Source organism: Rhea americana, unplaced genomic scaffold (assembly GCF_003343005.1).
Source record: "Rhea americana isolate MKP2758 unplaced genomic scaffold, rheAme1 scaffold_0, whole genome shotgun sequence".
Taxonomy (NCBI): Eukaryota; Metazoa; Chordata; class Aves; order Rheiformes; family Rheidae; genus Rhea; species Rhea americana.
The window spans coordinates 2,305,222-2,330,552 of record NW_028185037.1 but is presented as its reverse complement, the minus strand read 5'-3'; the positions used below and the strand labels follow the sequence as shown (position 1 = coordinate 2,330,552).

The 25,331-nt window shown below is 36.9% G+C and overlaps 1 protein-coding gene across 2 annotated transcripts; it reads left to right on the top strand.

The window, feature by feature from the left end:
- Positions 1 to 21: 21 nt before the first annotated feature.
- On the top strand, positions 22 to 25,310 carry INTS8 (integrator complex subunit 8). 2 transcript variants are annotated; one of them, XM_085304445.1, is made up of 27 exons: positions 22 to 239; positions 1,565 to 1,739; positions 4,175 to 4,315; positions 4,740 to 4,811; positions 5,727 to 5,778; positions 6,791 to 6,973; positions 7,526 to 7,633; positions 8,379 to 8,534; positions 9,113 to 9,213; positions 10,619 to 10,760; positions 11,924 to 11,994; positions 12,323 to 12,498; positions 13,380 to 13,513; positions 14,034 to 14,144; positions 14,823 to 15,024; positions 15,531 to 15,652; positions 16,733 to 16,917; positions 18,373 to 18,406; positions 19,145 to 19,201; positions 19,331 to 19,392; positions 20,544 to 20,662; positions 22,273 to 22,376; positions 23,644 to 23,694; positions 24,314 to 24,387; positions 24,517 to 24,581; positions 24,806 to 24,849; positions 25,142 to 25,310. In XM_085304445.1, exons 1-27 carry the CDS (start codon positions 110 to 112, stop codon positions 25,256 to 25,258), a joined length of 2,988 nt encoding a protein of 995 aa, XP_085160571.1. In that variant the 5' UTR covers positions 22 to 109; the 3' UTR covers positions 25,259 to 25,310. The 2 variants fall into 2 exon arrangements, with proteins under 2 accessions (XP_085160571.1, XP_085160661.1); XM_085304535.1 differs by lacking the exon at positions 4,740 to 4,811.
- The last annotated feature ends 21 nt before the right edge of the window (positions 25,311 to 25,331 follow it).

The following is a 25,331-nucleotide window of genomic DNA, read 5'->3' as shown; positions in this document are numbered from 1 at the left end:
TGCGGCGCGGCGCGGCGCGGCTGCCCTCCGCCATCTTGTGGCGGCTGCCGGCTGCCCCGCGGGGCGCGGCGGCGGTTCCCGGCTCCTTCCGTCGCGCCGGGGCGCAGCGATGAGCGCGGAGGCGGCGGACCGCGAGGCCGCCACGTCCAGCCGGCCCTGCACGCCGCCGCAGACCTCCTGGTTCGAGTTCCTGCTGGAGGAGGCGCTGCTGGAGCAGCACCTGCGGAAGGCCTCCCCCGGTGCGTGCGGCGCGGCGCGGCGGCCGCCCCTCGGCCTCGGCCCGGCCTCGGCGCGCCGCGGCTCCGCCCTGGCCCCAGGGGCGGGTTGGGGCGCCCCGGGGAGGGCTCGGCGGGGTGCCCGCGCCTCGGGCGGTGCGGAGGTGTGGGGTGCAGGCGGGTCAGGAAGAGAGGCGGGAGCCAGGGCTCCACGGTTACAGCGACGCGGCGTTGGTTAAAGCAAGCGAAAATGTTTTATTTATTTATTTTTATTTTATTTTGTTGCTGCATTAAATTCCCTGCTTGAGAAAGTGATTTCTCCGTCTTTCCTGTGTGATAGACCATTTTCCTTTTGCATATACAATTTTTTTTTTTGAGAAGTGGTGCAAGAAGTTGTCAGTGCTTCATTTGAAAGTGCTGCTGTTTATAAAACATTTCAGTTGGCATCTGAATTTTCCCCCTTGAGTCGTGCTAGCTGCAAGAGCTAGAGTCCTCCTGAAGGTTCAGTGCTGAAATTACTCTGATTAAAAACTGTAATGAATAAAAACGTATTACAGGAAACTTGCCATATTTAACAGTAGCTATTCTTTTGAAGATTATAAATGGGATTTGGTAGYTGTCTTTTTCAGTACCTGAATTCTACTAAAAGATAGAGGATACAGGCAAACCTAGGGCAGTATTGCTTTTATGAAAAATAAATTTAAGCACAGCCTACATCATGTGCTTAGTTCTTACGCTGTTACTTTCCAATTAAAAATACTGGTTAATATTTGATGTATGTTTCACAAAATTCAGAGATAAATCAAATGATTAATTTTTGATTCTTCAAAACAGTCCTTAGATTCAGGACAGACTCTGAGTCTACTACTATAAGAAAGAGATTTGGGAGGTTTAACTTCTTTTTCTCTTTTTTTTTTTTTAATCAAGCTAATGTTGTTTTCTCCTCTATACTTATGAATAACTTCTGCTATTTCTGAATATATTTAGAATTATAAATGTCTATATATTTTTACATCAGTTAACTTAAAATTTCAGTGGACAATACTTACTTTCCTTTGATGCAAGATCTGAAATTCTGGTATTAGGTAATACAAAATAGTGAAAATAAATGAAAGTACGTGAGTGCAGTTACTATGGTTAAGTACACTTAATGGTTAAATGAAGATGTGAGTAATCTGATTTGATTCAAACTAAACAAGATATCCTCTGGGATTAGAATCTGCCAGGTGAAAATGTCAAATGCTAGGTATAAATGCTAAGGAGATGTTCTCTGATCATGGTCACAACTGCAATAAGAAATGAATTTCTGGGTTTACGTGGAATCTGAAGAGTGGCTGTATTTTTTGCAGATCCACCACCTGTACAGCTGATTGTCCAGTTCTTGGAACAAGCTTCCAAGCCATCGGTGAACGAACAGAACCAAGTCCAGCCACCACCTGATAACAAAAGAAACCGCATTTTAAAACTCCTTGCTCTTAAAGTTGCTGCTCATCTTAAGTGGGATTTGGATGTATTAGAGAAAAGGTATGGACTGTGTGTTTCATGCTGAAGTTGTTAAACTAAGAACTGCCATGGGTTCTTTGTTTTAACAAGCAGGAATCAGTCTTACTCCCTATTCTGACAGTATCTTTCTTAGATTAAGAAGAGTCCTGGGTCTCACAATTGGAATCAGGTTCAATTTCCTCTGTAGATCAGAAAAACTTTGATAGAAGATTCATAAAAGCGGTATCTGTGAGCAAATCAATACTGTTAAAAATTAATGAGGAAACAGAGTAGGACTTAGGCACTGTGATATGCAATTTTTACCCCAAATTTTACTCAGTGACCCTGCAAGTAGTTAGATAGGCATAGTTACAACAGGCGGTAGGAGGGCCAGGAGCTATTTTATTCTGCCAGTGCTGAGCATGTCAGGGAAATGTCCTTCAGTAATGTAAAAGCYTAATGGGGTAAGACTTGTTCTCCTCTAGCTTTTCATTCCGTATTACAGTTGTCAGACAGAGGACTGCAGACTTCTTCAAAAAAGAAAGTTTTAAGTTCCATAAAAGTTGCATCAACTCTGTGATTAAAAAAGATTTTTCTCTTGAGTTGATCTGAAAATTGTATATTCTTTATAATGCTATATAGAAATTTTCAAACTTCAGAAATATTTTGGAAAACTTTATTCTTTCAAATTACTGGTAGGGTTTGTCTCTTCCTATATACTTTTCTTTTCCTATTCTTACTATATGAATACTTTTTCTTTTTTCCTTCAAGTAGTGTACTATAGTGAACAGTAAAAGGGTTAGGAATGAGATATCCATGGTTGTTCTGTTCTCTTTTTTTCTAATAACCTAACAGATGACAAAAACACTATGTCATATTTATCTACCTTATTGAAGCATTATGAGGCAGAATTAMTGACTGTCAGAGTACCTTTGCAAGATGCTGCACAATGGCAGGCAGTATAGTGAAGTCTTTATTATGGTTAGTTATGAAAATATTGTATGGATGCATATATTTTATATGCAATAAGGTTTTCTGTAGTTTAGTTTTGAAAGTTACTATAATAGGAATATGTGAGTGGGGGCTTTTCTTAAGACTACTTCCATTTTTGCAGGAATTGATATCTGTTCTTGGCATATTTTGTGTCAATTAATATTTTCTTGAAATTCAAGTATAATCCTGATTCATAAATCATTCCTACTGTATGACAGTATTGGACTGATTCTGGGATTCTCTAGGATTGTTTTGTCCCTCTTGGGTTTTTTTGAGAGAGAGAGCAGAACAGTCTGAAGTGCTTTCAACTACTAATTCAATGCATCTGATGCATTCAGTAGTAGTAAGAATTCTTGTTCTAGCTTATGAAGCCTAGGGTTGTTCTTAAATAAGAACCATACTTCTTGTATTTTAACTGATTATAGCCAGATATTCAGTCATATTAGTTTAAAAAAGAATAAAATAACTTGAGCTCAGCTTTTCTTTTCTTTCTTCTTCTTTTTTTTTCCCTTTTACAAGTTCTACTGTTAAAGATGTTTACATGKTGTTCTACTGTTGCCAATGAAAACAAGATTCTTGGACCTCACACAGTAAAAACAACGCTCGTGAGCTTTGTTAGTTTGAAACAATAGCTTGATAACATATCTGGAGTCTGACATGACATAAGGCCTAAAATTGACTAAATGAGAGTTCTGGTGATTACTGAAAGTGTGGTTTCAATTGGTTGTTTTCAATGCTTTTTTTTCCTCAAGGCTGAAGGTACTTCGGCAGCAGATGATTGCTTCTAATTTCAAACATTCTTCTGATAAAAATATCTAAATTAGTAATAGTGTTTCAGTTGTGTTTAATTATTCATCAGAAGCCTAGAGTAGTGCAGTCCTGTGTGCATGCCTTCTCTTTTTATCAAGAAAGGCTCTGTCTCAGCTGATGTATAGTTTTACGTATTATTGCTTACAATGAAACTTGATCTATTCCTGTTCCTAGTGTTAAATTCACTGYGTGCTGGTAAATCCTGCAGGATAGGAGCCAAGCCATGATATCAGAGATGTCCCCTTTACAGGAGGATAATCTCACTTGCTTTTTACCTTCTGGAAGTATTATCTAGGACTGTTCTGAAAAGAATTTCTTACTGATTGGGACCTTTTATTATAACAGTTGGATTACTTTTGGAGTATGTCTGTGCAGACTAATGCAGTGGTGCATAGACATAGTTCAGCTATGTTAAAGGCAACCCTTCACCTGGGCTGACCTACACTGCTAGTATTGCTAACTGCTTCACATACCTACCTTTAAAACCCATCTGATCTAGAGCATTTCATTATGCTAAAAGGATGTAATATCCTATGGAAGTAAGGGTAATAAGTAATAATACAGTACAGATTAATTGTATATATTAACTGAATATTCCAGAAGCAGGATGATTATGTGAAATATCTGATTTTCTCTCTCTCTCTCTCTCTCTCTCTCTCTCTCTTTTTTAATAGTTTATCTGTTCCCGTATTGAACATGCTACTGAATGAACTTCTATGTATCAGCAAGGTTCCCCCAGGAACTAAACATGTGGATGTAGACTTGTCCAGCTTACCCCCGACCACTGCAATGGCTATACTACTCTACAACAGATGGTAAACAACCTTAAGGCAATAATCTTAGCATTGTGATAGTACAAYTTTATTTCCTTCTTTCTGTGTACTTGTACGTAGAGAATTTCAGAGTCTCTATTYAATAATAATAATTTTTAATTTATAGATAGGTGCTAACAAGTGGCTGAGTCTGAAAAGAAATTTTAAAGCTGTCTCTGTTCCCTAACAAGATATTCAAGACAGTTCTTTGAATTGTCACCTTCATATAGATAAAAATCTTGCTGTCTTATGACTTGTATGGACAGAAGAAATTTCTTGTATCTTCTACTCAAAAGCATATCTAATATTTATTCAAATTGAGTATGGTATCTGAAATCATAAATTGCTATTTTTAAGAGACCTGTGAGCTGCTTATTACACTTCTGAGGCTGACACAACTCTTCATGTAATTTTCTACCCTTTGTAGGGCCATAAGGACCATTGTTAAAAGTAGTTTTCCTGTAAAGCAAGTGAAACCTGGGCTACCTCAGTTAAATGTGTGAGTTACGAATATATTTTGCTTAGATTTCACATTTATTTTGTAATCAGAAACCATATTTTTACTTGGATTAAAGCATTTTAATGTGCTAGGGTTGCTTAAAATGGCTATTTGTAACATGGTAAACTTGCATTTATTTTATTTTAAGTATATCCTTATTTTCCTGTCAGATGTACTTGATACATGTCTGTATTTTTATATAATTCCATTTGTTTAGTAYGTTATAATCTCTATCACTTCACAGAGCAAGAAAAATCATGAAAGAAAAGGAAATAGCTATTTCTCCTGGGGAGAATTCTTATTCTCTAGTCTAGTTTAAACACGGTACATTTCTTGCATCCTGTCATAACTTTCACCAGTTTGCCTGATATAATTGTCTTATTATAGCAATTCACCAAATTATATATCTGATAACCTGAGAAATAATACTTTCCTCTATTTCATTAGGCAATAATTTATAACTTAAAGTCAATATTGAAGTCAGATTTTAGAAGATGTGTTGCTGTGGTTGCAGCCTATTCTTGGAATTGATTTTTACATTATAAATTTCTCTGGAAAGTATCACTGAAGTGCTCCCAGTGAATGAGCCTATGGAAACTGATTTCTTCCTGATAGTTTTGCTAATGTTAACAGTGTGCTGCGAAAAGTCTTAAAAAAAAAAAAAATGGCATTGGAAACTTTGAAACTTCCATTTTATTAAACCACTTTCACAGACTCAACTCTATCCATTATAATTCTGTATTTCAGATAAAGATAGATAAGAACATTCAATGATCCTTCATAAGTGATGTTAAAAATATAGTTATGTGAAACTTACTCAAGAATTAATCATTGTGGTCTAGAACACGAAGTGAAATAACATGCTAGTTTGCTTTGTAACTGAGATATTGCTTTCTTCTAAAACACTTCTTGCAGGATGAATCAGATGCAACAAGAAAAGGAACTAACTGAAAACATTTTGAAAGTGGTGAGATTTTTGCTTTATATTTGCTTGAATTTCAGATATGAATATGAACACTCAGGAAATCACCAGTAGCAGCACAATATTGTTAGATACAGTATGTTTTTTACATATTTGTTTATACACCTCTCATTCATTTACAAATTGTAGTTAATAAGCTTGTTCACCAATGTCAGTATCTGCTACTATTCCAGTATGTTTATGTTGGACAGTGTTATCTCTGCTTTGCATGTTGTCTGCGATCAAAATGTTCTTTTGTCAGTCTGTCCTTGAAGCCATATGAATTGAGCTAGTGTCTACACAATCAGTGTGCAATTAAGACCATAGCAGTTTGAGCTGCAAAATCATATGGCAGCAAAATGGAGTGTTTATGACTTTTGTTAAAAGATTTAGTAGTTGTGTATTTTATGTTTGTAGCTTTCAACAGAATGCTAGTTTGCCTGAGGTGTTTCCTTTTGAGAGAAGCAAGAAAGAGGAGGAACAAGCCATCTACTTCCAAAAGTAGCCTAGCTCAATTTCCTTCTCCTGAGCTTCTTAGAATCAGTTGATGTGCAACTGTTTTACCACTTACCTTATGAAAAAATCTTGCTACAAGTCTTTCAGTTCAAACAGAAACTGTTCTTATTTCAACTATGAAGCAGTAACTTAGAATTTACAATGCAACTGTTGCAGAACTTGCTAATGCTCAGAAAATTGACAGCAAGGAGTACAACAAAACTAACAACAAAATTGTCTGTTTGGTTTAACTGAAATGCAGAAGCTAGAGTGCTTCGTGGAAAGTCAGGATCGGATCCTGTTTCTTTGAGTAGCTGAAATTGAACTGGAAGTCACAATTTTTTTTTTTATTGTGTGAGAAATACAGGAGCAGATTCTAAAAAGCAATAAGATAGGTGTTTCACAATTAAGGGCGTTTTTACTATCCTTTTACTTTATTGTGACATTTTTGGTGTAAATTTAAACCGAAAGCTAAACTCAAAACCAAGAGAATAATTTTGTTAATGCATTTGGACTATTATAGTTGAAAGAGCAGGCTGCTGATTCCATCCTGGTGCTAGAAGGAGCACTTAAATTAAACAAAGATCTTTATGTCCACACTATAAGAACTCTGGATTTATTAGCCATGGAGCCTGGTATGGTGAATGGAGAAACAGAAAGTTCCACAGCTGGACTGAAAATCAGCGCAGAGGAGATAGAGTGCCAGGTAATTTACATTCTAAACTAAAGCTTTCAGTTTATTTGTTTCTTTGGACATGGTGAGTAATATTTTGAGATAAACTACAGTATTTTTCTGTTGATCTTTGTGTCCTATTTTTAATGCAATAAGATTCTGGTTTTGACTTTTTTCTAACTTTTCTATATTATTAAATATTTTCTAATTACCATGTTGAAACAAGTTTTAATAAATACTGTTAGTCACACCTTTTTTCTTGCATGATGCCTCACTTTTTTTCCCTTTTTGCAGTAAACCACTGTTTGGCAAGGGCTATTTATTGCACACTGTTTGTAAGATTACATGCAAATCATAGTATGTGTAATTTCAAAATGCCTATGCAAAATTACTTGTACTGAGATCACCATTTAAAAGGAAGAATTTACTTATATATGTGAGGTATATGTAGTATATATCGGCACACTAAATAAGACTTGAAATAGATTAAAGTTTGTGTAAGGATTGAGCTGAAATACTTAATGTTTTAGTAAATGTATTTTTACATAAATTTCAAGATAAAGTATTTTATATTGATGCTTGCAGGTTTGCTATGATTTGGGTGCAATCTACTTTCAGCAAGGTTCTACAAATGCAGCTGTTCATGAAAATGCTAAAGAAAAGTTTTTCAGAACAAAGGAGTTGATTGCAAAGGTACTGAGAGTTTTATTCCAATGTATATTCAACTTTACTAAAGAAACAAGCAATATTTTTGAAATACTGTTTTTAGAAATGTAAGCACTGTTATCATATGGGTAAAGTTCATGGAATTTTGACAGCAATTTTTGCTATATTCCTTTTAGCATCGTGCCTATTTAAAATTAGACTTCTCTTCATCAGCTGCGATACGTTGCTGCTTTGTTCTACATTTTGTAGAACAACAAGCATTTCCATATTCTGTTACGGAAATTATATCGATGCAAGAAATGCAAAAATAACATCTCCATTGTTAGTATTAACCTCACTGAACAGCATGTTCTGTGTCCTTTGTAGTATTTTAACCATGATGTTACCTTTGTGAGGAACACGAACAAGAATGGGAAATGCTGTAAGGGCAGTTCTTCCTTGGAAATCAGGTTTTCTGTACTGACTTTAAAACAATGATATCACTTTTATTTACTATTAAAGTATGCTTCCTTTTTCATTATGTTTCATATTTATATTTATAAAGTTACATGATTCAAGTTTTTATTTGAACAGATAGAACATAACATGGTCTAAACCCTGAAAAGCCTGTGTAAAGATGAGCTTTTTAAAGATGCATGCATRTGCATACACGAACATGCATTATTTTACTGTTTTGTTGTTACTTGGAGAAATTTTGGGGTTTCATTTGTGTCTTAAAATTATGTTTCATAATATCCTGGCCACTAAGATTTGATAAACTGTTACCTTTTAGACTGGTTCATCATCACTTCATTGTACCATAGATGAAGAACGGTTAGCTGGGTACTGTCAAGCTTGTGGAGTTCTTACCTCATCATCTGATGATTCGTCCCAACAGGCTACTCCTTATAGTCAAATCCATAGCTGTATGAAATCTGGCAACTATCAGGTAGTGTGCAAAAAAAACAAACCAAAAATAACCTCCCCCCCACCACCAACAAAAATCTGTTTTGAAATGTTGATGGTTCTACTTGATCTGATTTGGATTTTAAGTAATATTTAAGTGTTCCAATTAACTATTAACATACCCTTTTGGAACACTCTCTTCTATGTTAGCTATGTTATATTCTTGTATAGTAGATCAAAATATTTTGGATTTCAGATAATAATTTCCAAAATAATTCCTACTGGTTGATATAAAACTTTGAGGTAAACTGAAATTCTCTGGATTTCAGGGAATGTTGCTGCTGAGATGTGCGTATTCATTGTTAACATTCTTTAACTCTGATTCTCTAATGCTAGAAAAAGTACTTCTTCATCCTTCGACTTGTGAAATGGTTATAATGTTATCGTGAAATGGTTATAATGTTATCATAAAATTATGTCTAGTTGTTAGTAATGCTGTTTCAAGATTACATACGAGTGCAAGCTGCTCCTGTCAGTTTGATCATTTTCACCTGCAGAAAATCACTTTATATGCACCTTTTGAATTATCCATTGAATATTCCAACTGTGTTTGTGTTGTAGGACTTAGTGAAGATATTCCTTGAAGATAATCTAGCCCTCGATTTACCTGTTCAGTTCAGGCAATCAGTGCTAAGAGAACTCTTCCAAAAAGCTCAACAAGGGTGAGACATTAAATAATGAACTGTACAATGATGGTGAAAAGCAATTGTCATTAGCTGTGTTTTCCATGGATAGTATGCAAAGTCTTCTAAGAACAAATTATTTACATCCAAGGAGCTCCAGCCATTATTTCTGTTAGTGATAGTCTAAACTATATCTTCCAGCGAAGGAACTGGGCTGTGGTGTGTCTTGCTGTGGCCACATAAGGGAAAATTTTGTAAGTATTAACACTTACATATATGAAAAAATCAGTAAAATGGTGAAAAACATAGTTAATCATGTGTATATATATATATATATATATTTTTAATATGTAACTAAGTTAATGCCTCTTTGAGAGCTCTTCTAAAATCTGCGGTCAAAGCTGGTCCCACTTACCATGCTAAACAGTAATATTGTAGGAGACATGTACTTCATTAGGAAACCAGTGTGGTTATCTCTGCCTAGAAACCTCATGCACTGCAGAACCARCCCAAGGCTGGAGGGTGAGAGTGGCTCCTGTATAACATGCAATGAGAATTAGGCTCATGACAAGGGCAGCCCATGGATAGCTCCCAACTGGGAAATGCTGAGCACACGGCCACATCCAGAAGTTGGCTTCTTCTCTGGAGCCTAGGGACTTTAATCCAGGCTATGTGGAAAGCATTTCCATATAACTGAGATCAAAATTATTCTCTGGAAGGAAGGCACCTATGAGTATTTCAGTTAAAGAGTGAGTAAGGCTCAGTTTAAAAAGACTTGCATGGGGGAAAAAAATGTCAGTGGTAGCAGCTTCTTATGTTAGAGCTTAGCAGTTACTGAATTCAACTTTCTGTTCAGCTAGAAAAGAGTCAAACCTATCTTGCCCAGAAGAGTACCTTAAAAGAGGCTATAGCTTAGGCACTGTGTAGAGGTGTCTTCTATCTCTCTAGCTGAAACTGGGTACCATCCAGTGATCAGTGCAAGAATGATGGAGGAGCATGACTTTGCAATCTAGTTTTTAAGACACCCAACTTAAGAGAGTTCTGGTTTTGTTTGGTTTTGTCCAGTGATTGGGTGTTGTGAGATGTATAAATGCTCCTGAAGTCCTTTGAGCTGTGCCAGTTATGCTCAGGGCATGGTAACCAAGAAGAGACACACCTTTGTGTCAGTCATGTGGCTCTGCTTAGAGTCCCTGTGGTGCTTAGGCTGAAGCAATAATGAAGCCTGCGGGTGAAACAGAACTGTGGTCAGGAAGAAAATTTTCAGTCAAAAAGTGAGGTCCTAGGTAAACTAAGGTAGAGTCTAAATACATACTTTCAGATTGCAGTCTTGGACAGAGGCATGTGGTCCAGACTTGTCTTGGGATCTGGCACCTGCAGCTTTGTCTTAGTACCAACTCTATGTCTGTCAGAGAAGTTCTGTGATCGCGGTTTTGTATTCATGCAGGAATGATGCTCTGGATGAAATTTGTTTCAAAATCTGTGCATGCAACACTGTCTGCGACGTGATGCAAGGTCGAACAATTGATATCCAGTTTTGTCAGCTGTTCCTGAAACCCAGCAAAGAGAAAATAGATTTCCTCCTTGAGGTAAGAAGTTACTGTCTGAAGGGGACACAGTGAGATTTTACACGCAGACAYGCACGTGCACACTTTTAACTGCATTTCTGTTGCAAGTAATGCTTTCAAATTTCTAAACCAGAGAAAAATATTTCATAAGATAATTTCTCAAACTTTAATCATTTTTTTGTACTTAACACAAATATACTYTATGTATTTGCCATCAAGTCAATCAGTTTTGCATCTATGTTAATGATTCCATTTCCTTTTTTTGAGGAGAAACCTATGTCAACCTATTGCTTCAGCCTGCTGAAACTGCTACTATTCCTGATTTCATTATGTTATATATAGATACTATTGAATATTTTCAAGGAACAAACAAAATCTCCAAGATGGAGAGATACTGGAAAAAGAAAAATCTGTCCAAGAGGATCAATTTCTCTTGCCAGCTCTGTTGTAAAAGTTAGTGTGTCAAAAAATGATCCTGGGTTACTGTATGCGTGTGACTTGAAAGCTTCACTAATGGGAGCAGCTTTAGGAAGTGATTATTGMCCAAGTTAAACTTTTTTTTGCTGCTTTGCTGTTATTTTCATATCTTCTTTTGTCKAATTTGAGACTTTTCCTTTGCTTGTCTGCTGCAACTGTCCTACTTAAGCGTATGGCAAGAATCAACTGAAAATGCTCYGTGTTTCAGACCCACTGCTCACATTAGGGCTTGATCTTGTTTATCAAAAGAACRAATTTGTTAATTTTTGCAAGCTGGCAATTAAATTCAATTATCTAGCTATCTTTAAACTGAAAAAATTGTTAATGCTAGAAGATCTTATGGTTTGGTATCAAAAAATGTTCTTGTTCTAAATTTGTAGAAGAGCTTTGTTATATACTTAATGTCTGGTGAAACTGAGTAAAAGTGTGGCACTTGGGCATGAAAAAGGAATGTGGAGTGTATCTGAGGGAAGATTAGTCTTTTGAAACAGTCTCTGCTGTACATTAAAGAAACTCTGMTCTATCTGTGATGGCTACAGTGTTTATTAGATAACTTTGTTACCTTCTTGAGAGAGAAAATTACTACTTGATACTAATTGTAAGCCAGAAAATTGGGGAATAACACTGTCTGTAACTTAAGTCTGTAACTTTAGTATTTTAAAAGTTTTTAAGGGCTGCTTAATTTTTATACTACTTTCTTTTCCTAGGTTTGTTCAAGGTCAATAAACTTAGAAAATGCTTCAGAATCTTTGAAAAGAAAAATGGCAGCATTTCTCAAGTATGTACTGGTATTAAGATATCATGAATTCACAGTTCATATGCAATGTAATGCAGCATTCTAAATGTTTTGAGAACTTAGAAATGAGCCAGAAAATTACTTTTTTTAAAAAACTTTCTTATATCCCTTACCTGAGAAAACCCTGTCTTTTGTGCATCTCCTCAGATTGTTTTTGCTGCTTCTATTTTCGTATTTCCATTCTTGGGATTCTACTCAATTGCTTTAAGATCTTCAGGAATTGATAGCATAGGTGAGCAAGACAGAATATGAACGTATGTTCTAGCTTTATTTCTCCTTCCTGATGAGGTATGAATTTTAATTTATTCAGGAACTTGTGCTTGGGTTTGGAAGATCTTCAACTTGTCTTCATGATTTCATCTCATGAGCTGTTCATAAAACTACTGAAAGATGATGAACGGAAGCTGCTCATTGATCAAATGCGGAAGAGATCTCCCCGAATCAACCTGTGTACAAAACCTGTGACTTCTTTTTATGATATACCAGGTAATTTTCACAGCGATTCCGTTATTTTATATATGCGGGCGATATTTATTTTCATGTCTAAAGTTACTATGTGCAGATCTGTTTTYAGAAGAAGTTTAGAGAGAATATATTCTGTATTTAGTCAGTGAATGTCATACTTATTTAAGAAAGTCATTTTTCTTACAAAATTTTGGTGACATCTCAACTGAGATTAGTAGATATGTTTAAATGAGTGTGTGCTAGCTGCCTGAATCAAGGAGAGGTGTGGCAATTAGTCTGAACTGCATCTGGCTCTGGCTGCTGTTCCCAGAAGGGCTGTCCTGCCTCTGGTCTTACACCGGCACCAGTGTGTGTGTGGCTTTGTGGTGAGCTGGACCGGGCATGTCATCTGGATGAGGTTTTAAACCTACTAAAGAGAAACCCAGATTTTTCAGCCAGCTTATTTCCCAGGTATGTCTGACTTGCATAAGAGTCAAATCTAGCATAAGAGAAGAGATGCAAGCTGGTGATTGGAGCTGGGAAGAACTAACCCTTTCAGCTGTAATACAGGCTTGCATTCACTTAAATCACTTGTGAAAAATGCGTATTTTTCCATAAGGCAGTACAGACACTTTTTGGTGCTGATCTTGAACCTAACACTTACTGTGACAAGAATAAGGGAATACTCAGAGCTGCTGCTCTGAGAGGAGGGATCACTGCAAGCAGCTTTTCAGGTGAGAGCAGCTGGGAAGCTAGCATGAGATGTTTGTGGAGGGTTATGAAAAGATGTACAGGGCCCGCAAAAGCAGCAGTGTATCTGTCATTGTARCATGTTACATTTAAAATGTCATTTACTGAGGAACTGTAAGGATCTGTGTTATGAAGGAATGGCCTAAAAACTTGATCTTTTTTTTTTCTTGTAGCTTCAGCAAGTGTCAATATTGGCCAGCTTGAGCATCAACTCATATTGTCAGTAGATCCTTGGAGGATTCGCCAGATTTTAATTGAATTGCATGGTATGACTTCAGAACGCCARTTCTGGACAATTTCGAATAAGGTAACTTATTTTGTGTGGTCATGAGATGGACTGGTTAAGTGTCACACTGTGATGAGTGGTTTTTGCCACAGATTTTAAATTATTTATTTTTTTTAAATCAGCTTGACTCTCTAGCTCTATAACAGTAACGAGGAGGCTTATCTAAACTCACTTTCCATAACAAGAGTTACAACAAAATGTTTAACTTTTAAAAGAGATTACTGACTGTAACATAAACTTCACTACTTAAAAAAAAAAAAAAAAAGCTGTAGCTTTTGCTTAAAATGTTCTGCACTGTTAGTGACATTCTTTTAGTTTAAATTCCTATCATTAATAGCAGCTGGGAGGAGGAGCAGGGAATAGAGATTTGGGGAGGGTAGAGTAGGGTTTTATTGATTATTTTCTTTTTCAATTCTTACACGTTCAAAGTATAAATGAAGCAGGTAGACACTTTTGAGTTAATCTATACATCTAAGCTATGCATGYGATGTGAATTCTAAACCTCTCTCTTTAAATTTGTTTTTATGTATTTCTTTTTCAGTGGGAAGTACCAAATGTTTATGGCAATGTTATTTTAGGAATTAAAGATAATCTGGCTAGGGATTTGGTCTACATCCTCATGGCAAAAGGATTACACTGCAGTGCAATTAAGGTGAGCARGACATCTGAACCTACTGGTGTGCTTCTTTGGACACCTGAAGTGTAAAGCACTGAAAGTATGGAACAAAGAGTTGGGAGATGTGGAATATCTGATAACATAGTAACAGTGTAATATAATAACAGGCTAATATTTCTGTCTTGCAGAGTTCCATTAGTAAAATGAGGATAATGCTTTCCAGTTAGTTGGACCTGGATATAAATTTATTTATACAAAGTTTGACTAGAATGTACTAAACCATGTTTTATCTGACCCTAGCAGTGGTTTGAGATGTTGACATAGCTTGTTGTTCTTTTGACTGTTTCCTGTATGCGATTTGTTGGAATACTGTTTCATTTGTCTTATAGTTGACTATTCTGTAGTTTGCTGAACTACAGGATAAAACTGAACTGTCTGCTTAATATGCCTTTAGTTAATCTGGTTATGGTTTTTTCTTAAATGTCTTGTCTTGTTTGAAAAATCTGGAATGGGGGAAATCGTTAACCTTACTGTTAAGTCCAAAGGATTCTAAAATATAAAAAGAAACTCTGAGGTCCTTAAGTAGGACTAGCAATGCTGGATGCCAAGGTTGAGCCAACCAGGATGGAACTGTACAGCATTCCAACTCTAGTTTTCTTTTTCCTTATGAATCCATTAGGAACTATTAGTGCATGTCATATCCTCTTATTACAGGATTTTGTTCATGCAAAGCAGCTTTTTGCTGCTTGCTTGGAGCTTGTGACAGAGTTTTCTCCAAAATTGCGTCAAGTCATGCTGAATGAAATGCTGCTTTTGGACATTTACACTCATGAAGCTGGAGCTGGTGTTTCTGGAGAACGTCCTCCTTCTGATCTCATAAGCAGAGTCCGAGGATATTTGGAAATGAGAGTACCTGGTAAGAATGTTTGCTGTCTTTCTTGACATAGTGAAGCACAAAGCTTATAAGGAATCAAAAARCAACAGCTCTATATTCAAATCTACCACTGGAAACAAAATAGTAAAGTTTATTACATTGGTTTTGGTGAGTTCTTAGCAGCATGAAATGAGAACAGAAGCATCATGATACCCAAACATTGCTAAACAGTCTGAGTGCCATACTCAAAGGAGCTGAATTGAAAAAGTGTCTGCATTTTTTTTTCTGAAAGTTTTTACTAGTTGTTAATGAAGTCAACGTAGTTTTACACTGAGAGAGTARTGTGATATCATTGTAGTTGGAAGAAGCCCGTTGTTCCTCATAATTTACAAAAATGAAAATCTTTTTATAGGGCTAAGCATTGTATTTTTCTGTAATAAAGATATGGAGCAGRAATGGCTGATTAGAGGGAATTGTCTCTGCTTATTTTCATATAATGCTGTTTTTCTYCAAAAAAGGTTTTAAACAAAAAGCCCCTTTTGTTCCAGATATTCCTCTTCGACAAGTTATAGCTGAAGAATGTGTTGCCTTCTTGTTAAACTGGCGTGAAAATGAGTACTTGACAATGCAAGTTCCGTTACCTCTGGTTCAGACTAATCCGTATGTGAAGGTAATGGATGTTTGGTTTTAAAGTGTTAACAGTCAGGTTATAACTGACTCTTCCCTGTTTGGGTATTTGTACTTCTAAAAGCGTGTACTTCTGTGTCTCACAGTCGCCACTTTCTGTTGCGGTAATGAGTGAAGTTAGTCTGGTAAACAAGACGTACCAGGGCTAGGCACCGATTATGTTCGACTGTTGACGAAAGATTTAACTTGTGCTGCAAGAACAGTTGAAGCAAACTGAATTTTAGCACTTGTTACCCACTGACTGAGTTATGCCTCATGTATATGAGGCCAAAGTGCAGTAAAAATTGTGAGCCCTAATCTGTTCAAAACACTGTAACATTTCATTAAGTTAGTCTCCCCTCAGCTGGAGTTTAGCTTGGATGTAGGARATACGAGAAGTGTAGAGATCTCTGGCTTCGTGTCTAGTCGTCTTTCTTTTCTAAAGAGACTTATATTCTAAATGCACTATAGTATCTCTATTTTTGAACCTGGTAAGTTTAATTTTTGGAGATGTTGAAGCACAACTCTTTTTGAAACTTTGCTTTCAAAATGGTTTAATAGCAATGTTGTTTTTACTTTAAAGTCAGGTGATCAAGCTGAAGCAGAATGCAGATCATACTGTGTGACAAACATCTTTGGGTTGCTGTGCTTCCCTTGTGCAGAAATCTTCTGATTTCTATCTTGAGCTTTGGATTTTTTCTGTATAGCAGAGGGTGCCAGTGCAATTTTAATTTTACTTCTAGTTCAGATTAATTATTTTATGAAACTCATGGGTATTCTAGGGATCCAATATGTGTAAAATTASGTTTTATGAAAAATATTTAAGTAGAATAAAGCTTGTTTTATGGAGTTTGTAGTAAGTAAATACAGCATAAGGAAAATAATACGGGGAAAAGTACTGTAATTTAATTTCTGCCTTCCAGCCCCCACTGTTCCCTGTCACAAAGTTTAGTCACTCTGCTCTGTAGTTTGTATTTTAAAATTGCTTGCTTAGCAGTTTTAAAATACATGCCAGTAATTCCTTCACTTTAGTTAATATTCAGAGAAGCTCTAGCTTCTGTATTTCTCCTTTCATATTGCATAGCTGGGACAGTTGTTGGCTGCAACATGTAAAGAACTTCCAGGTCCCAAAGAAAGCAGACGAACAGCTAAAGATCTCTGGGAAGTTGTTGTACAGATCTGCAGCGTATCCAACCAGCACAAACGGGGAAATGATGGCAGAGTCAGTTTGATAAAACACAGGGAGTCTACACTAGGCATTATGTACAGGTATGTTCTCTTAGATTATTTCTAAAGGTGGTTTGAATTGTACATTTGACCCCATGTTCCCTTAGGAATGCCTGGATTCAGCTATCGCAGTGGCAGCAGTGGCTAAAGAAGTCTAAGTGAGAAAGCTGCAYGCTGGCAGTGTTAGATTTTAGTAGTGATGTATTGACTTTGTTTTTTTCAGAGTGAGAGGAGAAGCAGTGGTCAGTACTCAGGCAGCAAAGTCTRTGTGCCTGTGGTTCCATCATCATCAGTATAAGTCTGTCAGTAAAGTCAATGAAGCCTAGAGGGCAATTCAGCTGAGCAAGTGGAGTTGTCTGCTTCACATAGAGTAGAATTTGCTCTGTAGACTCCTTTTATAACTACATCAAACACTTAGCTGACAATACAGKTGTCCCCATCTCGTTTTGAGTTTCTGAATCTAAAGCTAAATGTTTCTCAGATTAAAAATGACGTCTCAGTTCAGTTGAATCCTTGGGGAGAGGAAGAGAAAATTATGTTGACTAGGGTAGTTTTCACTATCAGTTCCCTAACATCTGCCAGCCTTARTAGATTAATTTAGGACTCTGATTTGTCCAAACAATAAATATTTTCAGTCTGTTCTGGAGTCCAAGACTGATATGGGCTGCTKCTTATATTCAGTTCTGGAATATACAGTTATGCAGAATATCTTTCCATACTGAAACTTGGAAGAGGTTCTCCTGTCAAACTATGGACTGTTCCTGTGCCACTCTTTGCTCTTCTCGTTGATGTGTATCTAAAGGTCAAGTTCTTTTGCTTACATATCCCACTGCTGTGGGATGGGTGGAAGAAGGTACGTGCTTGCTTTATGTTTCAGTTGTATACTTCTGCCAGAAAAAGGAAGCAATCTAGGTCTACTCTAGGATACTGAAACTCTTGTGTCTCCTCTAATTCAAATAGTAAAGGGCAGTGGCTCCATTCTTATTATGAAAAAGAAATAGCGAAACCTTTTCCAAACAAACGGTGCTTTTCTGGATTGTTTGGTGATGACAGTTTCTACTGTGGCATCACAAGGAACTTCGTGTACATTATAAAATGAACCTAGTGTACCCTCTTCTCTAAACCTGTAGCTTGTTGTTAYGGTTTTGACTTGGAGAATTGCAGTTTCTTTCATTCCCTTTCAGATTTGAGGCGGACTTACTGCAAAGTAGTTTTTATGCCTTTTATGGCACAATGGAATAGGAGATGCTTCTTATTTAACCTTTTTCAATTACAAAAAGGAAAAAAAAAGATTTTTCCAGTGACTTTTATTAAAGTAAATGATTTGCTGTAGCATTCTCATTTATATACCCTGTGTTTRTAAACTTAAAACTAAAGGGGCATTTTGCCAGATTAAAAATTTGCTTTACTGCCTGTTCTCACTTCCAATGAGTTAAGCCTGTGTATATTTGTAGTTGTGGACAACTACTTACACAGATATTTGTGTCTCTGATTTAGGAGTGAATTGCTGTCTTTTATCAAAAAGCTGCGGGTAAGTTATATTGGGCTTYACAATGTGTTTGTAACCAGACCTCTCGGTATAATACTTTTTTCTAGATTTTTTTTCCAGTTAAATTCCAGAAAAACTAATGGATATATAGATGTTTTATATGGCTGAAGTACTTCTGAATTTACCTTACTTGCCATAGAACATTGCTTAAAAGCTTGTTTAAATTAATCCTTAATTCTGACAGYGGAGATCTGTTAATATTAGGATTACTAAGAACTCAGATTTTGCTAAACATGCAGCTTAAAGAAGAAACCTTGTTCTGGTTATGAAGGTCTGGGTTTTTGGACATTAGCAATATATTCCTTGTGAATGGAGGGAAGTGCTGCTACTTTATAACTAAGAAGCAGAAATGAAGGGGAAAAAGTGTGTGTGTGTCTGTAAAGACATAGAAAATCTTAGTATATACCATGCAGAGTTATATGGTTAGACAGTAGCAGGTTAGACAGGAAAGAAAATAAAGATACACAAAGCTTAAATAAAGTTTTGGGGGTTTGTTTGTTTGTTTGTTTGTTTTCCTAGACAGTTATTCAGGAAGATGTGAGATAAAGATTTCTTACAGAAATTTTCTCAGTGTTTCTGTGTTGTGGCTTTCTCACAGAATAATGCCTTGTTTAGAAAGGAAATAATATTTTAAATTTCTTGCTTTCTTTAAGTTTTAAAGCAACATAAAGTTTTGCATTATTTTGTGGAAGTACTTTTTTCTTTTCTTTTTCCTTATAGGAACCATTGGTTTTAACTACAATATTGTCTTTGTTTGTCAAGCTTCATAATGTTCGGGTTAGTATCTATCGTAAACATCATATATACGTGTGTGTATGTATATATATGTGTGTGTGTGTGTATGTATGTATATTTTTTTTAATGTGCTTCCCTTTGTAATTTCTTCTACTATGTTTCTTCTCTTAGGAAGATATTGTGAATGATATTGCAGCAGAGCATATTTCCATCTGGCCCTCATCCATCCCCAAGTAAGATGATAACCAACTCAAAGTATTTTCAAAATACTTGTTAATGTAATTGATTTGGTTCCAGTTGATTTGGTACTCAGTGTGCTTTCTGCCATGAAATGTTGTCACTGCTATCACGTGTGCACACTTTTCTTTTGTGYACAATCGCACAGATCAGTCTGATTACATGGAGTTTTTGTTCCTGATTTGGTGCTCCTCATAGAGATGTAGGCACAAGAAGTAGAGAAGTTTGTGTGCTTCATTGAGCTATATGTAACTGTGTAAACTAATTGATATTTTAATACGAATAACTAATATTTAATAACTATTATTCTTTTGCTTTGAGAGATGTATGTGAATAACTGCCAGAWATTAAGTGGCATATGGTATGTATTGATTTTTACTGACTGGATAGCACAGTGCTCATTAATACTGTTAATTATTTCTATAATTATTAAGTGTAGAAGCTTGGGCCTCTAAACCTCTAGCCCCTCAAGGGTTAGAACTTCACTATTCTAGACTCTGAATATGCAATATACCTGTCAGCATAAAGAAAGCAAATGTGCAGACTTTTATGTTGTTGATGCGTCTTAATTGGTCTGCTTGGATGATTTTGTTGTTACTGGTTCAGACTTCCATGTATACTGTAAATGTGATTATAAGATGGTTTTCCTCACTTAGAAGAGAATTTCTTAACARAGTGAGAGAGATTGTATTTTAAAAAATGGAGAGTCTACCCAAGCCATGGTAAAGACTGTCCAAGCAATGTGTCAAGCTGCTACTAGCCTTGCTTTCCAGGTTAGTTACTCAAGTTTCCTGCCTCTAGAGGTTGCAGCCTGTGGCCATTCATGCAGATGCTGTAATAAATTTGTAGCAGTTTCTGCTGTGTTTTTTCATACTTCTTGAAACTGAGAACATATATTCTTGCAAGAAACCCTTTTGTGGTATTAGTTGCAGAAAAATTCTAACTCTGTGTCCAAGTCCATGAATGAGGTATTTGTCCTGTCATATTTTCTGTATTAAAACATTTCATCAGTAGCCATAGTAACATTAAATCTTTACTGGAGTTATTTTTGCCTCATATTTAATGCAAATTGCTTTGGATTTAAACTAGATATGAAATCAAGTTACTGTTTTGAAAATTCATTTAGGATCTTTTTTTCCCCCTTTAGCCTTCAGTCAGTGGATTTTGAAGCTGTGGCTGTTACAGTAAAAGAGCTAGTCAGCTATGCATTGACTATCAACTCAAATAACCATTTCTGGTTAATTATCCAGGCAGATATTTATTTTGGTAAGTGAAACAAGCTTCTGTTTTTAGCATGTGTATAGGGGCACCTTGTAGGCAAATTGGAGAAGGAAACACTCTTAACACACCTTGTATTTCTTGTACTTGCTTTTATGAAGAGAAGCTGAAGTGGTATGTGAGCTTAAAGGTTTCTTTGGAGGCAAGCGTGTAAGTGAATTTCCCTGGGAGGACTTTTAAGCCCAGGGAGAGACTGAACTTCTAACAGGTCATGCAGACTTACTTCTAGAGTGAGGGAAACTTTTCAGTAAGGGTCACTGTTAGCTTCACTTTTTTTAATGGGAGCAGTTGTTCCTTGAGTGGAAAAATTATGCATGTGCATAGCACTGCAGTTTCCAAGTGGTTGAAAAGTTGTGTGGGTAGTACTTGCTTTTAAAAGTGGTGAACAGCTTCACTGGGGTAGAAGATGAGTAGAATCAGGAGGATCTGCCCTATTTTATATAGGGAAGTATCTAGGATTTGTAAATAAGTGAGCATGAGCACCTGATTCAGTATTGATTTGGGTGGGAAGGAAGCTCTTCCTGGTCTTTCAGCCCTCTTCTRCCTCTTCCCCAATGCGTATCCTTGCTCATCAGCTGGGAGCAGCCAGCAGAACTGGGCCGTAAAGCRGTGCAAGTTCTGGACACTGTAACCTAACGTCTCTGTTAAGACCATTCTAATGGAATGTAGCATCTAAGCCAAATTGTTCCTTTCCAGCAATAAAGCAGGGTATGTGCTGTCTCAGCCATCTGTCTGTGGATGCTTCGGTGTCTCRCAGGAGAAGATGCACATTTCCAAACCTGTGTTCTGCACTGGAAGGTTGTCTGTGTTGTGCAGTGAGATGCAGTACAGAAATTCTAGCCTGTTGCTTCAAAAGAAAACAAATTTGGTTAGAACACACTTTTATAGTCCTCAGAGGGGGCAAGAGTCCAATGTTTAGGGCTCTCACCGTGGATATGGGAGAGCTGATTCAAGGTCAAGAACTGATAGCATTTACTTGTACAAAGTGGAATAACTTCCAGAAGGGAGCTGTGTGTGGGGAGCCTCAGGGGCTAATCCCGGGAAGTGCCCCAGTGAGAGTGCTCGTAGTTCGTGGCAGGTCTGTATTCAAGCACCTGTGGGAGCAGCAGACTGCTCTGATTCTGCAGAGCCCCTGAAGGCTGCCTCAGGGTTGGTTTGATAAGAACTTGCTGGGAGTAAAACTAGTGCTGAGCCATGAGATCTGCGTGGTGGCATCAGCTGGCCCTCTCTAGCTCAAACCAACTAAACTCCTTCACCACCATCCACRTGCTAAGTTTAACGAAAACAAACTTTTAAATCTGCCGACCTTAGAGTGGAAGGTCAGGTGCCTGAAAAGTTAAAATAACAAACAAACAAACAAAACCCAGTAATTCTCAAAAGTCRTAGCTTCACCTTTATTGTTAGTTTTCCTGATTGTGTAGCTGTGTATCACTGTTTTGCCATCTCCTGTGTGTATRTACTTTTTAAAATATGCAAGTAATTTTCCAAGTAGAATTCAGCTATGAGATGTTTGGATCTGAATAATTCTGTAAACAATTCATCTGAGTCCTAGAAAACTGCTATGTTTACTCTTAAGTCTTTTGCTTTTTTCGCTACAGCCACAAATCAATATTCAGCAGCCCTTCACTATTACCTACAAGCAGGAGCTGTATGCTCAGATTTCTTTAATAAAATGGTACCACCAGATGTATACACAGACCAGGTAAGATAATCTGTTAAATGTGGTTTAGATATGTAAAAATAACCTTCTGCATTCAGTCAGCATCTTAACACTCTGTAGRCATAAAACTACTAAACAAAGGTTAAAAAAAGAAAAAAAAAACTTACAAGCTACAGGAACGTGTATATTTAATTGATGCATTTAAGGATATGAATCCCCACAGATCTGTTTTCTTTATTGTTTGGAAATCATGGAAAATCCACAGCTTCTAGTTAGCTGAAGCACAGAAGGCTTTTGTATTAACTTAATCCTAAATATGTTGTCTAAACATGTCTAAAATACTGCCTGCTGTAGCTAGCACAAATGAGGGGTGTGGATTACATTAGTAGTGAGGTCTAGACAGCGTTGGCTCCCTGTGTGATGCTTAGCATAACCATAATTCTCTCTGAAATATCATCTGGTTCCCACACAGACACTCTTGTATCTTTTTTCCAGCCTGTGATGGTGAGCAGAGCTGTGTTGCGGTGTCGTGTAGGGTTGTTTAGATGTGTGTAGGGTTGTACCTTGCTGCTGTCAGTGTGACAGAGGTATGGATGGTACTCTGAATAGCACGTTCCTATGACTTTGCATCTGGCTCCGTTAAAGTTGGTATTACAGATGATTTGTCAGCTGTCTTGTTCATCAAGAAGCTGGTGGTGTTACTTGTAGACAGCAGGAAACCACTGCTTGTCATGACTGCATAGACYCAGGGAAAGAGGTTATTTTCTTACACATGTCCACTTGTTTCTTCTTATCTTCTGTCCCTGTGGGAAGTRAGAGCTTCAGACACTTCATCTGGGATTTTGAACGTTCGGGGCCCAATGGGAGCTACGCTTTGYGCCAGGCTACGGCGGTCCGGGAATGCCGACCGGCCCCGTGCCTTTGCCCGTCCGCTCCGCTGCTGGCCAGCGTGCGTTCGGCCTGGCGCTGGAGCGTTTCTCCTCCGCCCCCGGTGCACTGCAGGCTGCTGGCTTTTTGGTGGGTGGGAGGGAGTAAAGTCAAAGCTCTTTGTTAGGCAGCAGGGCTGCTCTTTTAGCAGAAATGACATCTGTAAAGCTTTGTACTGTAAAACACCCATCATGCTCTTTTGTGTTTTCCTAAAGTGATAAAAACCCAATTATAAATCTGTTGTGCAAAAAAAAAAAAAAAAAAAAGTTGTTTTGAGAATGTAAATTCAGTTTAGTTTGTCCCTTTTCAAAAAAAAATTGCTGTTTGTGTTCCAATACTAGCACTTTTTAAAGTTGCTTTTTTTTTTTCAACCTTTCTATAGGTGATAAAGAGAATGATAAAGTGTTGCTCTCTACTCAACTGTCACACTCAGGTAAGAAAGAGCTGAAAAATAGCTTTAACTAAAATGTTAGTCTTCAAATATTTTTGACTTTAAAATGGRTTTATCAAAAAGTAAAACTGACATTGCCTTGCCTTTTAAATGCAACCTGCAATTAAAAATATATAGTTTTATTATTATTATTATTTATTATTGCTTCTAGGACACTAATTTGACCTGCATTAACAAAACTTATGTTTGGAAATGTTGTAAAAGTAGTTGTCCAGTCTTTTTYTGTCATGTTCTCTATAAATTACATCCTAAAAGTTGAGAGAGAACGCTGCATCTGTGGGAATYTGGCTTTCTTCAGCTCAATAACCATGTGATAACTTTGGTCAGTGGATTTGTTCATTCCTCAAGAAGCAGCAAGATTTACATTAAATTAGAACCTAATATTTGGAAGTTTGGGAGCAGTATCAGTCTCTTCACATTTGAATAAAACTCCCCCCCCCCCTTTTTAGCAATTATTTTAGAATGAGTGGTGTGTGCTCTTGAAATTTGGATACTTAAAAGTTGCCAAGTCTAGAAACTGGGATTACTGGTGCATTTTGTGGCAAATCTAGATTTTTGGGAAGCTAAGCCTGTGAAAGTCAGCTGGTGTCTTTCCTTATAGGTAGCTATTTTATGCCAGTTCCTCAGAGAAGTGGACTATAAAACTGCATTTAAGGCACTGCAGGAACARAACAGGTAAATACTACAACAACAATTATACAGATGTACATTTATTGTGTGCATTATCTGCATCTTTTCTACATATTATATACATAATGCTTATATGTAAATGTGTTAAATAATCTAACCAGTATTCTCTTTCAGTCATGATGCTATGGATTCTTATTACGACTACATCTGGGATGTCACAATTTTGGAGTATTTGACATGTATCCTTCCACTAGCAATTACTTTAAAAAAAAAAGAGATGTTCAGGTTTGGAAAAATCACTTTTACATGCTGTCAACTGCATTTCATAGTAGAGTCAGACTTCCTACCACAGCAACTACTTCATTAAGGAAGCATTTCTACACAATATTTATTAATGARGTAGGATCCCAAAGTTAGGTGCTATTGTTTTTCTACACATACCTTTCCTTGACTTTTCCTTCAGATCTCCACCATAAAAGAGGCGAGACTGACAAGAGACAAATAGCAGTAAGTTAAAACAGAATGCTGTAGGGGTAGCGGGATCTTTTTACTGTTTTTTTTTTTTTCCCTCCCTGAAGCCACTCTTCTTGGAAGTGGCAGTTCTTTCAATTTACATTGTTGTGTAATTTTTACTAGAACGTGGATGCTGATGTAAACTTTTAATGAGATGGTTTAAGGGTAGGATAGTCTGTTATGGAAATAAAATCACCTCCTCTTGAACTAATGCTGAAAAAGTCTTGTGATGGGCTAGCTGTACTAGAATGACTTCTGCTARTGCTGTCTGCTTTTTCATTTCCAGATTAAAGCTATTGGCCAGACAGAGCTGAACGCTAGTAATCCTGAGGAAGTCCTACAGCTTGCTGCACAGAGAAGAAAAAAGAAGTTTCTTCAAGCAATGGCAAAACTTTACTTTTAAGCTAATGGTGGAAAACTCTTATAAAATGGGTGGCAGTGGAAAAATCTTTCAATGCTTTTATTTCTTAAATTCA